General features: G+C 32.9%; 1 protein-coding gene across 1 annotated transcript in view; it reads left to right on the top strand.

Annotated features, from left to right (window-relative positions):
- Positions 1-4,205: 4,205 nt before the first annotated feature.
- LOC135224753 (transient-receptor-potential-like protein) overlaps positions 4,206-13,677 on the top strand; it is a 210,596-nt gene continuing 201,124 nt past the window's right edge. The window contains 1 exon segment of the mRNA XM_064264079.1: positions 4,206-4,307. Coding sequence (XP_064120149.1) covers positions 4,206-4,307 — 102 coding nt within the window.

Below are 13,677 nucleotides of genomic sequence, written 5' to 3' on the forward strand. Positions count from 1 at the left end.
ATTTGAGAATTGTCAAGATTTAAAGGTTGTGAAAAAGAGAAAGACTTGATGTAAGTACTTCCGTATATTAAGAACCCAGTAGAAATCCCCTTTTAGTGAACAGAAGAGAATCCGGCAGACAGGCAGACAGACAGAGAGCCAGAGCTGTCTGAATATTTTTCAGATTTGTTAAAAGCTGCCATTTTGACGGTGCAGCAGCAACCTGCTCCAAATCCGTGTGACATTTTTCATTTCGTGAGAGGCAATATAGTTTTCAATATGCAAGGAAAGTATCTTTTGTTACGGCGTGAATATGAAATCAGCTTCGCTTTTTGACTTAACAGCGGAATGGTTGATTTTTAGGCGCATCTGTGCAAGCTAGGAGGTGATTGTTTGCTTGCTGCATTAGTAAGAGTGGCTTTAAAATTATGATTCATACCGCAGTGGTGTATATATTGTCAATAAATGAACTGTATTTTTTCAGTAATAGTTCATTGTTTGGGTAAAGTTTCGACCATCTTTTTATTTGTAATTCTCTCTCTCTCTCTCTCTCTCTCTCTCTCTCTCTCTCTCTCTCTCTCTCTCTCTCTCCCCTTCCGGTTGTTTCCATCTGTTGCGCCATTTGATGCAAACTTTCCGCCTCCATCACCGGAAATTTAATTCCCCTCATCACATCTTAACTTCTTGTTTTCCCGCCATTTCCAAGAAAGTAATTTAATTTATCTTTCCTTGTCAAGCATTATTGGGAATTTTGTGTTTCGTCGTGACCCACTGCCGCCTGCAACGGGCCCTTAACGCTTATTTTAGTTAATAATGTTTGATAAATTTGCATTGTGAATTTCTGTCCCTTAACTCGTATCCGGTCCTGGTACCTGCATGAGTGTGAATTCTTAAGATTTGAAGGTCAAATTAGTATACAAAAGTTTTCTTGTAAAAGTAAGACCATTGTTAGTCATGTAAGCGTTTTTTTTAACGGATTCCAATATTGAGATTATTCATCAATACTGGAGATATCAAAATCTTACGTAAGCGTAATATCACTATAAGCGGCATTGTAAATATTAATACCATCAGTATATCAGTTTCAACTGTATTATTATTATTATTATTGCAAAAAAATCACAAAATTACTGTGTATAACGTGTTTACTTATATGTATTTACATTTTATTTTTACTCAACTAGTGTTGAGTAAAAATAAAATATAAATACTTATAAGTAAACACGTTATACACAGTAATTTTCTGGGTTTCTTTTTCAATCTTCAGAAGAAAAATAAAAGAAGTTTTTGTTTGGTTCATCATCATCATTATTATTATTATTATTATTATATTATTATTATTATTATATTATTATTATATTATTATTATTATTATTATTATATTATTATTATTATTATTATTATTATTATTATATTGCTGTGTTGCCCAATATGACATTTATGTCAAGAGTCAAGAATAAGCGTCTCACATTCTTGGAAGTTTGCTATAGTATTTTTATATATCAATATAAAACCAAAGTTTAATTCACTCTTTTTACACCCCCCCCCCTCTCTTTTATCTGGAATAGGACCAGGAAGATTATTGGTTATCACGGCACAGTGAAATCAAATGTTTAGTTAGCAGACATTTATCTAAATGAATGCAGGAATTAAAGTTGATATATCTGTTATTCTCGTTTAATACCCGTCGTATTTCTTAATTAAATCGTTGGCACGAAAATAGGAGGGGATCCTTACTTCCAAAAGTCGGCTGATAGGTTATTTGTGCGTATGGTATGGTGATAAGACATTGACGCCCTCTCTCTCTCTCTCTCTATCTCTCTCTCTCTCTCTCTCTCTCTATCTATATATATATATATATATATATATATATATATATATATATATATATATATATATATATATATACAGACAGACAGACAGACAGACAGACAGACAGACAGACAGAAGACAGACAGACAGACAGACAGACAGACAGACAGACAGACAGACAGACAGACAGACAGACATTATACTGACTGAGATTACGGTCACTCCTTTTAACAAGAAATAACCTTTGTTATAATGAACCGTTTGTCTATGCAAAGTGTTATTGAGTCATATAATAACAGTACAATTAAACATAGTGAAGTATATAAATTACTAATAAGTATACAACATTCGTCAATAATGAATTCTCTGCCATTTTTATTCCATATTTCTTAATATGCAATTTTCGTATTATCTGTATTTATTTTTACGCGAATATGTTAGTACTTAACCCATTCTCTCTTCATTTTATTTCTTAATTCATATTTTTCTCATTATGTTCATTCATGTAACTCCTTATACCCCCTAGAAATAAAAACAGGAAAATACCCACTCTCTCCTGGTGTTCCTTGCGCGATCTCTCTCTCTCTCTCTCTCTCTCTCTCTCTCTCTCTCTCTCATTCATATTTTCTCTAATTCATATTCTCTCTCTCGCTCTGTCTCTCTCTTCGCATTTTAGTCTTTATTTTTATTCACACGCCTCCGTATTTTCCCCCCAAACACTTTAAGTAACAGTAACATACGGAACGCAAAAGTCCCGAATTTTCCGGGGCATCAGACCATTATAATGAAATTAGGTTTCTTAATTGGCGAGTTAACTAATGCACCGCGGGAGGACCCATTACCCCCAAAATGAGATAATCCCCTTCCGTACCTGGCAATGATTTATGGCGCATGTGTTTTTATTCTTTTTATTTTTTACATTAGGATGTGATGAGGTTCTTTGCCTTTCCGCCATTTTGGAGATTTTCGGAGTTTTTCCTTTTTGTTCAATTTGTATTTCTTTTTCACAGTTTCTTTTCTGGAAAAGAGTAATTTAATTCTGATGTCTCGTCTGTTTAAGCAATGTCGAAAGCGTTATGGAAATATCTTTTTTTTTACATTTTTTTTTTATTTTATGATAATTACCGAAAAATTAGATAATCCTCCTCCTGTACTAGCCAGTGATTTACAGCTAGTGGTTTTTCTTTTATCTACATTAGGATGCGATGAGGTTGCCTTTCGTAATTGTGGGGGTTATTTTCTTGTTACCTTTTTTTCTAGAATAGGGATTAAATTCTGATGTCTTAGCTGTATCAAGCGATGTAAAAAACGTAATGTAATTATTTTTACTTTACAGTTTTTTTCCTTTTGATAAACTTCAATATACTCGATTTTTTGGCTTCCGGGAAGCCTTGTTGAGGAAGCTTTCGGGAAGCTTGTTCAAGAAAATAAAAGCTTTGATTTGCTGAAACTCAAAACTCCACTTATCAAGCTTTTGCTGTAAAAACCTAATGATATTCTGCTCTAGAATTGAAATCTAGAAATCACGAAGATTATTCCATGGAAAATCTTGTATAATTAAATGAACGAATTAATGAATTTATTTATCTTATTATATATATAGTGTATATATATACATAAATGCATATATATAATGTGTATATATACTATATATATAATAAGATAAAAAGATTCATTAATTCGTTCATTTAATTATGCAAGTTTTTCCAAGCAATAATTTTCGTGCTTTCTTAATTTGAATTCTAGAGCAGAATATCATTAGGTTTTCATTTGCTTGTTTGTATATTATGGTGCATCTTAAAAATAACTGTCTTTAATATTGAACATTTTTGCTACGAAATAAAACTCTGGTCTATTTGATATCACTCATTAATATCGTTAGATATTAGGCGTATCGCCTCCGCCCCAAACCTCTCTCTCTCTCTCTCTCTCTCTCTCTCTCTCTCTCTCTCTCTCTATATATATATATATATATATATATATATATATATATATATATATATATATATATATATTATTGAAGTGCGTGAAATTTGTATTAGTTTTCTGATAACCGGACAATGAACACTATAGCATAAATGCTCTTCTATCACACACACACACGCACACCAGCGTAATAAACAACATGGAAACATAATTATAAATACACTAAGTGATACCCTGTCGTGTTGAAGGGGGGAGGGGGAGGGAGGTGAGAGGAATATTCCATGACGAGTGCAAAAGGATTAAGAGTTAATGTTTAGGGATTCGACTCCTGTTTCGAAAAGGTCACACACAAGCACACACACAAGCACACACACACACACACAAACGACACCCGTACCGGGCCCAGCAGCAGAGGTCCGGGATCAAGGTGTGTGTTTGTTTGCCTGTATTGATTAATTTTAGGCACTGCTTGGATTAAGGACCGGCAAATGGGGTTGGGGTGCCGCTTGGCAATTGGCTGGCGAGTAAGAGCAAGTGCCGCCCAGTTGACTGGCCGACTTTACACCCCTGCAGGTGTTGTGTTTGCTTTGGTAATGACAATGACAGATTTGGGAGACATGATATAATACTAGGTTCGGGTTGGGATGCTCCTCTCCATTTTGGTCAAGACGTGAGTTACTGTGTCTGTATGTATGTATGTAAAAATATATATATATATATATATATATATATATATATATATATGTGTGTGTGTGTGGTGTGTGGTGGTTTGTGTGTGTATGTATATATATATATATATATATATATAATATATATATATATATATATATATATATAGTGTGTATATATATATATATATATATATATAATATATATATATATATATATAGATATATATACACATACCATGATATATTATGATATATATATGAATAACTTGATCATTAAATATATAAGACGCGATGCTATGTATTAATTAATAAAGATAATTCCACGGAGGACATTGAAAAACGAGAACTTTTCTTTCGTTTCTTTTAGTGACCTGGACCTTTTGTTAATCCTGTAATGTCCGTTTGTATCTGCTTACCTGTACTGTGTTTCTCATTGTTCCGAAGATCAGTCTTGCCTTAAATAAAGGGTCGTTAAGACCGAAAGATCTCAGGCAGTTTAACTCCATGGCATTACCTATATATATATATATATATATATATATATATATATATATATATATATATATATATATATGTATATATATATATATATATATATATATATATATATGTATATATATATATATATATATATATATTATATATTATATATATATACAGTGCCATCATATACACCTGCAGTTCTGTCCCTTCACGGCGTTGTAGTGAAATATCTGTTGCTTGACTGTCAAATACACTCTCCAAAGTTATAGGTCAGCCGTGAGGGCGTTGTCCCACCTCTGCTCTCTCTCCTCTCTCTCTCGTCTCTCTCTCTCTCTCTCATCTCTCTCTCTACTATATATATATATATATATATATATATATATATCTATTATATTATATATATATATATATATATATATATATATATATATATATATATATATATATATATATGTGTGTGTGTGTGTGGTCGTCTCTCTATTTCTCTCTCTCTCTCTCTCTCTCTCTCTCTCTCTCTCTCTCTCTCTCTCTCTCTCTTATACAAATCTGTATCTAGCAAGGCTGCCTCACTGGGCAGTGGTGAAACGAGGGGATGAGCTCAACTTGCCGTTATAATTCACTGTAATGAAAGTCATTTAGGCTATTCTCCCACCTCCATCCCCCCTCCCCCTGCTCCCCTTCCTCTCAGGGATTAAGTAACCCCCCACCGCCTCCCTTCTCTTAAAGGTACTGCCTCCTCGACCTTGTTCCTCTCAGAGGTACCTCCTCTACCTCCTTCCCGTGCCACTGATGTTTTCATTATCATGGCCATAGCCTGATGCGGGCTGGCCTAGGTTACGGCTAAGGTGTGGTTAAGGTTTTGCTCTTGACATTGGAGTGGTGTGGATAAACTGAAGTAATTTTAGGTAAAGTAGGAAGAAGATTACTTAAAATTAATTCTGCTAAGTGTTCGTTACTTCAATAGGCTAACAGATTACGCAAGGTTACCTTCTGTAATTTCAGATTGTTTTAGGGAAGGCACGGCTAGGTAATATATACAGTCAGCACATCTGAATTTTTCTGAGGTTCTAAGAGTGAGATTGCTTTCTATGGAGTGTTCATAATATAAACCTTATGCGAGAGTATGCTTTTTTTTATCTATTATCTTTATTGGAAAATTAAATTCAATTATTATGACAGTCATACAGCCATGTCATTTGTTTAATAATGCCATTTATATTTGTGGCGTCAATACCTGCAAATAATCTGCGAATCCAACGTCGGCACACTTTCCATTAGTTGTGTTTTTGGAGGAGAGAGAGAGAGAGAGAGAGAGAGAGTTTTTGAGGGAGAGAGAGCGAGAGAGAGAGAGAGAGAGAGAGAGAGAGAGAGAGAGAGAGAGAGAGAGACGGACTCATTTGGCCCTCCCAATTTCCTTAATGGTTCCGGTCAAAAGCGCATTCAATGCTGGTACCGGGTAATAGCTGACAACTAATGGATAAAATATCCCTCATTTTTTGGGGCTCTTCTGAGGCTATCAGTTTTTTTTCTTTTTTTTTTATTTAGTCATGAAAACGAAAAAGAAGTTGTGAAGGTAAATAGGTCCATATTTGTCCTGAAAGCAGAAACTGGTATTCTGCAATTACTTTGTAGTACGTATACGCGCGCGGGTGTATATATGCATGCATATATATATATATATATATATATATATATATATATATATATATATATATATATATATATATATATATATTATATAGTGCGTCACAAAAGGAACTTCATAATAAACAAAATTAAGCCACTATGTAATCAAGATGGCTAGTACCGGCGTATTTCTATCACTTGGGCGTTAACTATTTCTACGTAAGAGTTAATTCGCTATATATATATATATATATATATATATATATATATATATATAATATATATATATATATATATATATGAGTCATATCACATTACCGTGATTTATATGCATACATCGAGCTACAAATGTCCTTTAATATCTAATTCTCTCTACCTCTAAATTAATATATTTTCATTTACGTTAACATATACGAAAAAATATTAATTCCGAGGTCGAGCAAATTAGATACTGAAGGACATTTGTAGCTCGATGTATATATACTATATAGTAGTATATATATATATATATATATATATATATATATATATTATATATATATATATATATATATATATATATATATATATATATATATATATATATATATATATATCTGCAGTCATTTTTTTTATAATAATCTTATCCTCTTAAAGATAACTCTATTAGATGATAGATCGTGTGCCTCCGCATCATCCTTGTTTTGAAGAGAGCTGAGACTTCGGAGAATTATTTTCTAATCGAGACGTAAACAGAATCGCTGTCGTCGTCACTAATCTCGTCTTTCCTTTTGATCTGCTCTCCCAGAATCTCATGATTTTTCTCTGGGCGTTTCAGATGTGTTATTGATAGACTTTGAAAATAGTTATATTATTAATGTTAATAAAAGTATTGACAATCAACAAACAACAGTAACAATCATTGTAATGATGGTGATGATGAAAATGCAATACTATTATTATTATTATTATTATTATTATTATTATTATTATTATTATTATTATTATTATTATTATTATTATTGATGCTTCTGACGTTTTTGTTTCCTCTTGTGGATGGAAACCTTATTTTGCTGCCTTAATTCTTGAAGGATTTAGATTTGAAATCAAATTGTTCTGTAACAGTGATATGTTTATTAATCCAGTTTTTTCCTAAAAGCAGACGATAATGAATCCCCAACTGTAAGAGCAATTGTATCGATGGAAGATATGTTTAGTTATAAAGGACTGATTCAACAACTCCTTGCTCTTACTTACTCACTGCCACCGGGACTAAAACTCTTTGCGTCAAATTTTTGTAATCAACTGAATCCGGTCATAATCATCTCTAGTCATCCTGTGGATCACTTTTATACGCCTCGTGTAAATGTAGACTGAATTGTTAAGAAATTCACAGTCTCGTGAAGAACAATCTGCTATAGTAGACTAAATTATTATTGAACCCTATTTCGCTACAGATGCAAACCACGAAAGTGTATTTTTAACAAATTCAAACTCTAAGGAAGGATCTTGGTTTCAAATTCTTTCATCTTTATATCTAAATCCTTTCCTCATACTTAACTTACTGTCCTCCATTGGTATTGTCTTTTCTTCCATCTTGCCATCCACCCTTTTCTAACAATTATCTCACAGTGCAACTGCGAGGTTTGCCTCCTATTACATCTTTCAGACCTACCTACTCTCATTAACCTTTCCATCACTGAATGACCTTATAGTTCCCGTTGCTTGGTCTTTGGTTTAAACTCTATATTCCATTCAGTTCCGTTCCTCATATTTCACCGTTCAGAGAGAGAGAGAGAGAGAGAGAGAGAGAGAGAGAGAGAGATTTGTAATGTACATTTCCGATCTATCCTGTTGTCCCAGGCCTTGCTGAAACAGAAAGTCCTCACAGCAACTGGTCCTTATTTTGGCAACTGCGTCAGAGGGTTCGAACCGGTCCCGTCGAACCACCGAACCTCCATCTCGTATTCACCCTTTGACGTCATATAAGCCGCCCAGTCAGGGTTATATTTGATGTCTGTTGTCATCTGATTTTTTATCACTTGTTTTATAGAATTGCTAAAAATAGTCAATTTTACTTTTCAAAGGTTTTGGCTTTGGTGATTTATTTAGGAACGCATATTTTGAGTTAGTAAACATGACAGCTTATTAACAAAACAGTTAAATATGCGAACAATTACCTCACAATTTGACGGTTCATGTACCTGACGTATAGTGCACTTCTCGTTAGTTCAGAATCATTTACCTGTTCAGAATTATGGAACCTGGTTTACGAGCTAATTATTCTTCATTAATAGTGTTGTTGATCATTCCAATTCTGTCATGAAATTAACGCTGTGCGTGAACGCCCACTCGAATAAATTTTGATACGTCATACCACTGGTATAGGAATGAATGTTTTTTATTCAAAATGAAGGGTTCAAGTTATGAAGTGGGTACATAACGTCTGCCTGCTTGATCGAAGTAGTTTAAAATCAGCTAGTATATATATATATATATATATATATATATATATATTATATATATATATATATATGTGTGTGTGTGTGTGTGTGTGTGTTTTGTGCATTCAATATTCACTAATTAATAATGGGATATATATGTATATATATATATCATATATATATTAATATATATATATAGATTAGAGAGAGAGAGAGAGAGTTGAGAGGAGAGGAGGAACGAGTGAGAGAGAGAGAGGAGAGTGAGAGGGAGAGAGAAGAGAGAGAGATGAGAGAAGAGAGAGAGAGAGGTCCATAGGTACATTTAATATTCAATAATTATTGATGTGTGTGTCTCACACCCCGCAATCCTCTGCCTTCCATTCTGATGCAGCAGCTCAGTAAAGCACTAATTATCCAGATGCTGTTGATTTTCAGCAGGAGAAATTTGTGTAGGATAATGGAATCTGTAAGCTTCCTTACTCCTCCCAGTTAGAATGTTCGCTATTATTATTATTATTAATATTGATATTATTATTATTATTATTATTATTATTATTATTATTATTATTATTTTATTATTATTATTATTATTATTATTATTTTTATTATTATTATCGTAAAACGTCTCCTTCTAGTGTGAATCACTAAAATGGTGAAGAAATCTGCAATGGTGTAAAGGTAAATATATATTAGAAATATATATATATTTACAACACTGTGGATTTTTTCACCATAATTATTATTATTATTATTATATTATTATTATTATTATTATTATTATTATTATTATTATTATTATTATTATTATTACAAGGACAGATATTTCCCCACAATCTCTCTCTCTCTCTCTCTCTCTCTCTCTCTCTCTCTCTCTCTCTCTCTCTCTCTCATCCCCCTTATCCCCTCTTAAAAATGGGTCCACGTCATGAATCAGTTAGATGTAATCAGCTGCTATTTGGACCATTACCTTTTCACTTCACAGAAATTTAAAAGTCATCAATTACTTAACGATGTATTAAGAAGACTGGTGTGAAAAAAGGAATAATAAGGTGAAATAAAAGATGCACAGACTCATATGTCATACATGTCATGCTGGAAACTTATCGCACGCATATCAAAAACATGTTAAAAACATGTCAACGACCGGATGTGGAGAACAAATCTTCAGTAAATGTTGGATATTTGGCCTGAAACCTTAGTAAAAACTGTCGTTGACCTGTATACATGTTTGTGATATGTACGCCATTAGTTGACGACTTGTGTTATACTGCTTTATGCTGTTAAATTCACTGTTACTGATAATAGCCTCAAACTTATTTCAGCGTCAATGACCATGGCCTTTGTAACGCCAGTTTACAAATTTTGATTAGTCAGTCAGTCAACCCTGTAAGTTAAGTTTTGAAACTGTTTTTCATTCAAGAGTTAACTATTGTTTATTCCATACTATTCCCATTTTCTTACTCTTGAAACTAAGCCATTTCAGTGGAGCTACCTTTAATAAGAGAAGTATAACTAAACTGTGAATCTTACATCACTCCTGAGTGTTCAACGTCATTTATTAAAAATAATAAAGCTCTTATGAACATACAGAAAATTTGCGTCAAGTAATTTATAATTAACGAACAGTACAAAAGTTCACTGGTCTCAAAACTTTTTCCTGAATCAACATTAAATCAATTTTGGTTTTTTGTCCTTTTTGTTACGGAAATAATCACAGTAAAAAACATATAAGCTGTAATAAGAAAAAATATGATGACAAAGTCATATCTTTTTTCTTCCTTTATTGTCATAATTTTTCGTGCATTTTTGTTGACGCAGATTGCGCCCCAGGCTTTTAACATTTTACAGTTACTGTACATCACGGTGCGGCGTTTTTTTTTTTATTTTTATTTTTTTTTTTGTGATTTTATTTTTGTTTATTTTTTATTCTTTTTTTTGTAGGCCAGCTGACATTAAAATGCCCAAGCGCTGGAGAGGGGAAAGTGCTTGTCACTTATGCTTTGGACTTTCCTAACTTTTTCTTTCATTTCACGTGAAAAGATACTCACTCATTTTCAATTTGCTTTTGCATCTTTTGTTTTATGAAAGCCATCAATTCCAAATGTCCTTAAGAGGACAGAGTGCTTGTCATTCAATTACAATAACTTTTGGGTTTTCTTTCCATATGTTTCTTTTCAAATAATGGACAATGGCATAGCTGTATACGTTTCACATTTCTATATTTTTTCAAGCAAACTGAATAATCTCATTTTCGAATTATTTCGTATGAATTTTTGATAATTGATTGTTCCTTTCTGTATTTATTTCGTGCAAGCAAGTTACTCTCCTTTTCGTTTTATTTCGTGTGAAATGCCCGATAAGTGATGTATCATATATAAGAAACTAATAACTAACGCGTTTTGCTAATTAAATACCTGTTGACGTAATGACTTTTACCACCTGTACACGTTCCAAATGCAGTGGATCATGTTGAAAACGTGTTTACAACACGCACTCTCATTATTGCTAGTTGTTCTCCTGCTGGCTGTGAGTGATTAAACTGTGACAGGTGTTTATATCAATCATTGTAGCTTGCATCCGTGTTTGTTTATATATTAATTTTCTTTTCATTTGCAACTTGTTACGTGAGAGTATTTGGTATTTGTGGTTCACTCATGACAGAGAGAGAGAGAGAGAGAGAGAGAGAGAGAGAGAGAGAGAGAGAGAGAGAGAGAGGCCATTTGTTATTTGTTTCACTCATGATTGAGATATAAATCTATTGTTGTTTTTAATCAAAGCCTACTGAGTGAGAGAGAGAGAGAGAGAGAGAGAGAGAGAGAGAGAGAGAGAGAGAGAGAGAGAGAGAGAGACTGTTGTTTTGTAAATACTATTGATCACTGACAGACTGCTGACTAAACCTGATATAACCAATACGATCCAACTCCAAAGTACCGCAGCAGAACGCACAAACAACATTTGGATTTATTTAGGGTTGCATGCGTATACCTTCGTGCGTAATTGAAAATGTTTGCGTAATCTTTTGTGAGTAATTGAAAATTTTGCATATGCATTTTTGCAAATTTTAAAATATTTGCGCATACCTTTGTGCGTAATTGAAAGTTTTCGCGTACTGTTTCGTGCTAATCACACGTCCATATGCAGCTAAGAATGCAAAAAAACATTTTAATATAAATAATAAGTCTTATATATTTACGAGTACATCCATAAACATAAGATAGTATTTTCTTACAAACCTGATCCCAGGGGAAACCCACGCAATACTTGATACACAATTATACAACGCTACAAATATTCAAATGCTCTTAAATACACTTTCTGTATAAAAATAAATATCTAAGTATGATTTGTGTCACATAACTCGGTGACGGATTTTAAAGTATCATACGAAACAATGCTGTTAAGAGCATTAAGTTATTAATAGAGATTGCCTAAATTGCTGTAGTGGCACAATTTCCTTTCGATTTTAGTTTATGGAAGGAGGGAATAATAAAAAGGAAAATTACAATTAGAAAATTAACTCTTCAGATAACTTTGTTTTAAGGTACAAATGAGTAAATTTAGATATATGTTTACTAGCCTACTTCATACTAAACAATATGAATTACATTGCATACTGCCAAATATTATTTACTCTTCCATACTTAGAAATTTACATCCCAGCGTGCATGTATGTATGTATATAATATAATATATATATATATATATATATATATATATATAATATATATATATATATATATATATATATATATATATAATATATATATATATATATAGTTATATATATATATTATATATATACATATATATGTACACATATATACACATATATATATATATATATATATATATAATATATATATATATATATATATTATATATATATATATACATATATATATTGGCTCTACTTGGGGATTCTTATGGAGACGACAACTGACTAGGGTTGGCCTACCACATGTGAGGAGAAAATGAAATTTGTACCTTTAGTAAATCTTCACAGATTGCTTTCAAAATGGGTATTAAAGGTAAACGTATTATGTTAACTTATTTAAATAATTAGCGAAGGTAATCAGAAGAATAAAAAAATTACAGGAGCTCTCACTGGCTCTGTGACACTGTATCACAATTGACTATTATGTACAATATCAAGAACATATGTGCCACTAGATTGCAAGCAAAACACAAACTAGTGAGTGAAAAATGGTGCATGCAGCAACGCCCGAACTCTTGAGACTAAAACAGATAAGTTGGAGCACTGTAAGCAAGGATTGCTCCTACTGAGGTCTCGAGAATATTGTTCCAAAGAATGTTGAGTGGCACTGTTGAACTACGGAAAGATAAGCGACTCTGGCGTGATCGGTATGGTCTTGACCTGCCACCTCGGTGGCAGCAAGTTCGATTCTCGGGCATTCCACTGAGGGGTTAGAGATGTGTATATCAGGTGATAGAAGTTCACTCTCGATGTGGTTCGGAAGTCACGTAAAGCCGTTGGTCCCGTTGCTGAATAACCACTGGTTCCATGCAACGTAAAAACATCATACAAACAAACTACGGAAGGCAGCACTCAACAGGGGAAGGGCTAAACGAATCTGCAAAGCAAGTAACGTAACACAAGGGATAACAACGGGAGAGCTCACTTAACAGATTAATGCTTAAATGAAAATGCAAAACTACAAGGTATATCAAATAATAGATGGGATACTAAATACAGACCTAAGAACGCTTCCACAATGAATTCACAAGTATTACAGTTG

Source organism: Macrobrachium nipponense, chromosome 12 (genome assembly GCF_015104395.2).
Source record: "Macrobrachium nipponense isolate FS-2020 chromosome 12, ASM1510439v2, whole genome shotgun sequence".
Classification (NCBI taxonomy): domain Eukaryota; kingdom Metazoa; phylum Arthropoda; class Malacostraca; order Decapoda; family Palaemonidae; genus Macrobrachium; species Macrobrachium nipponense.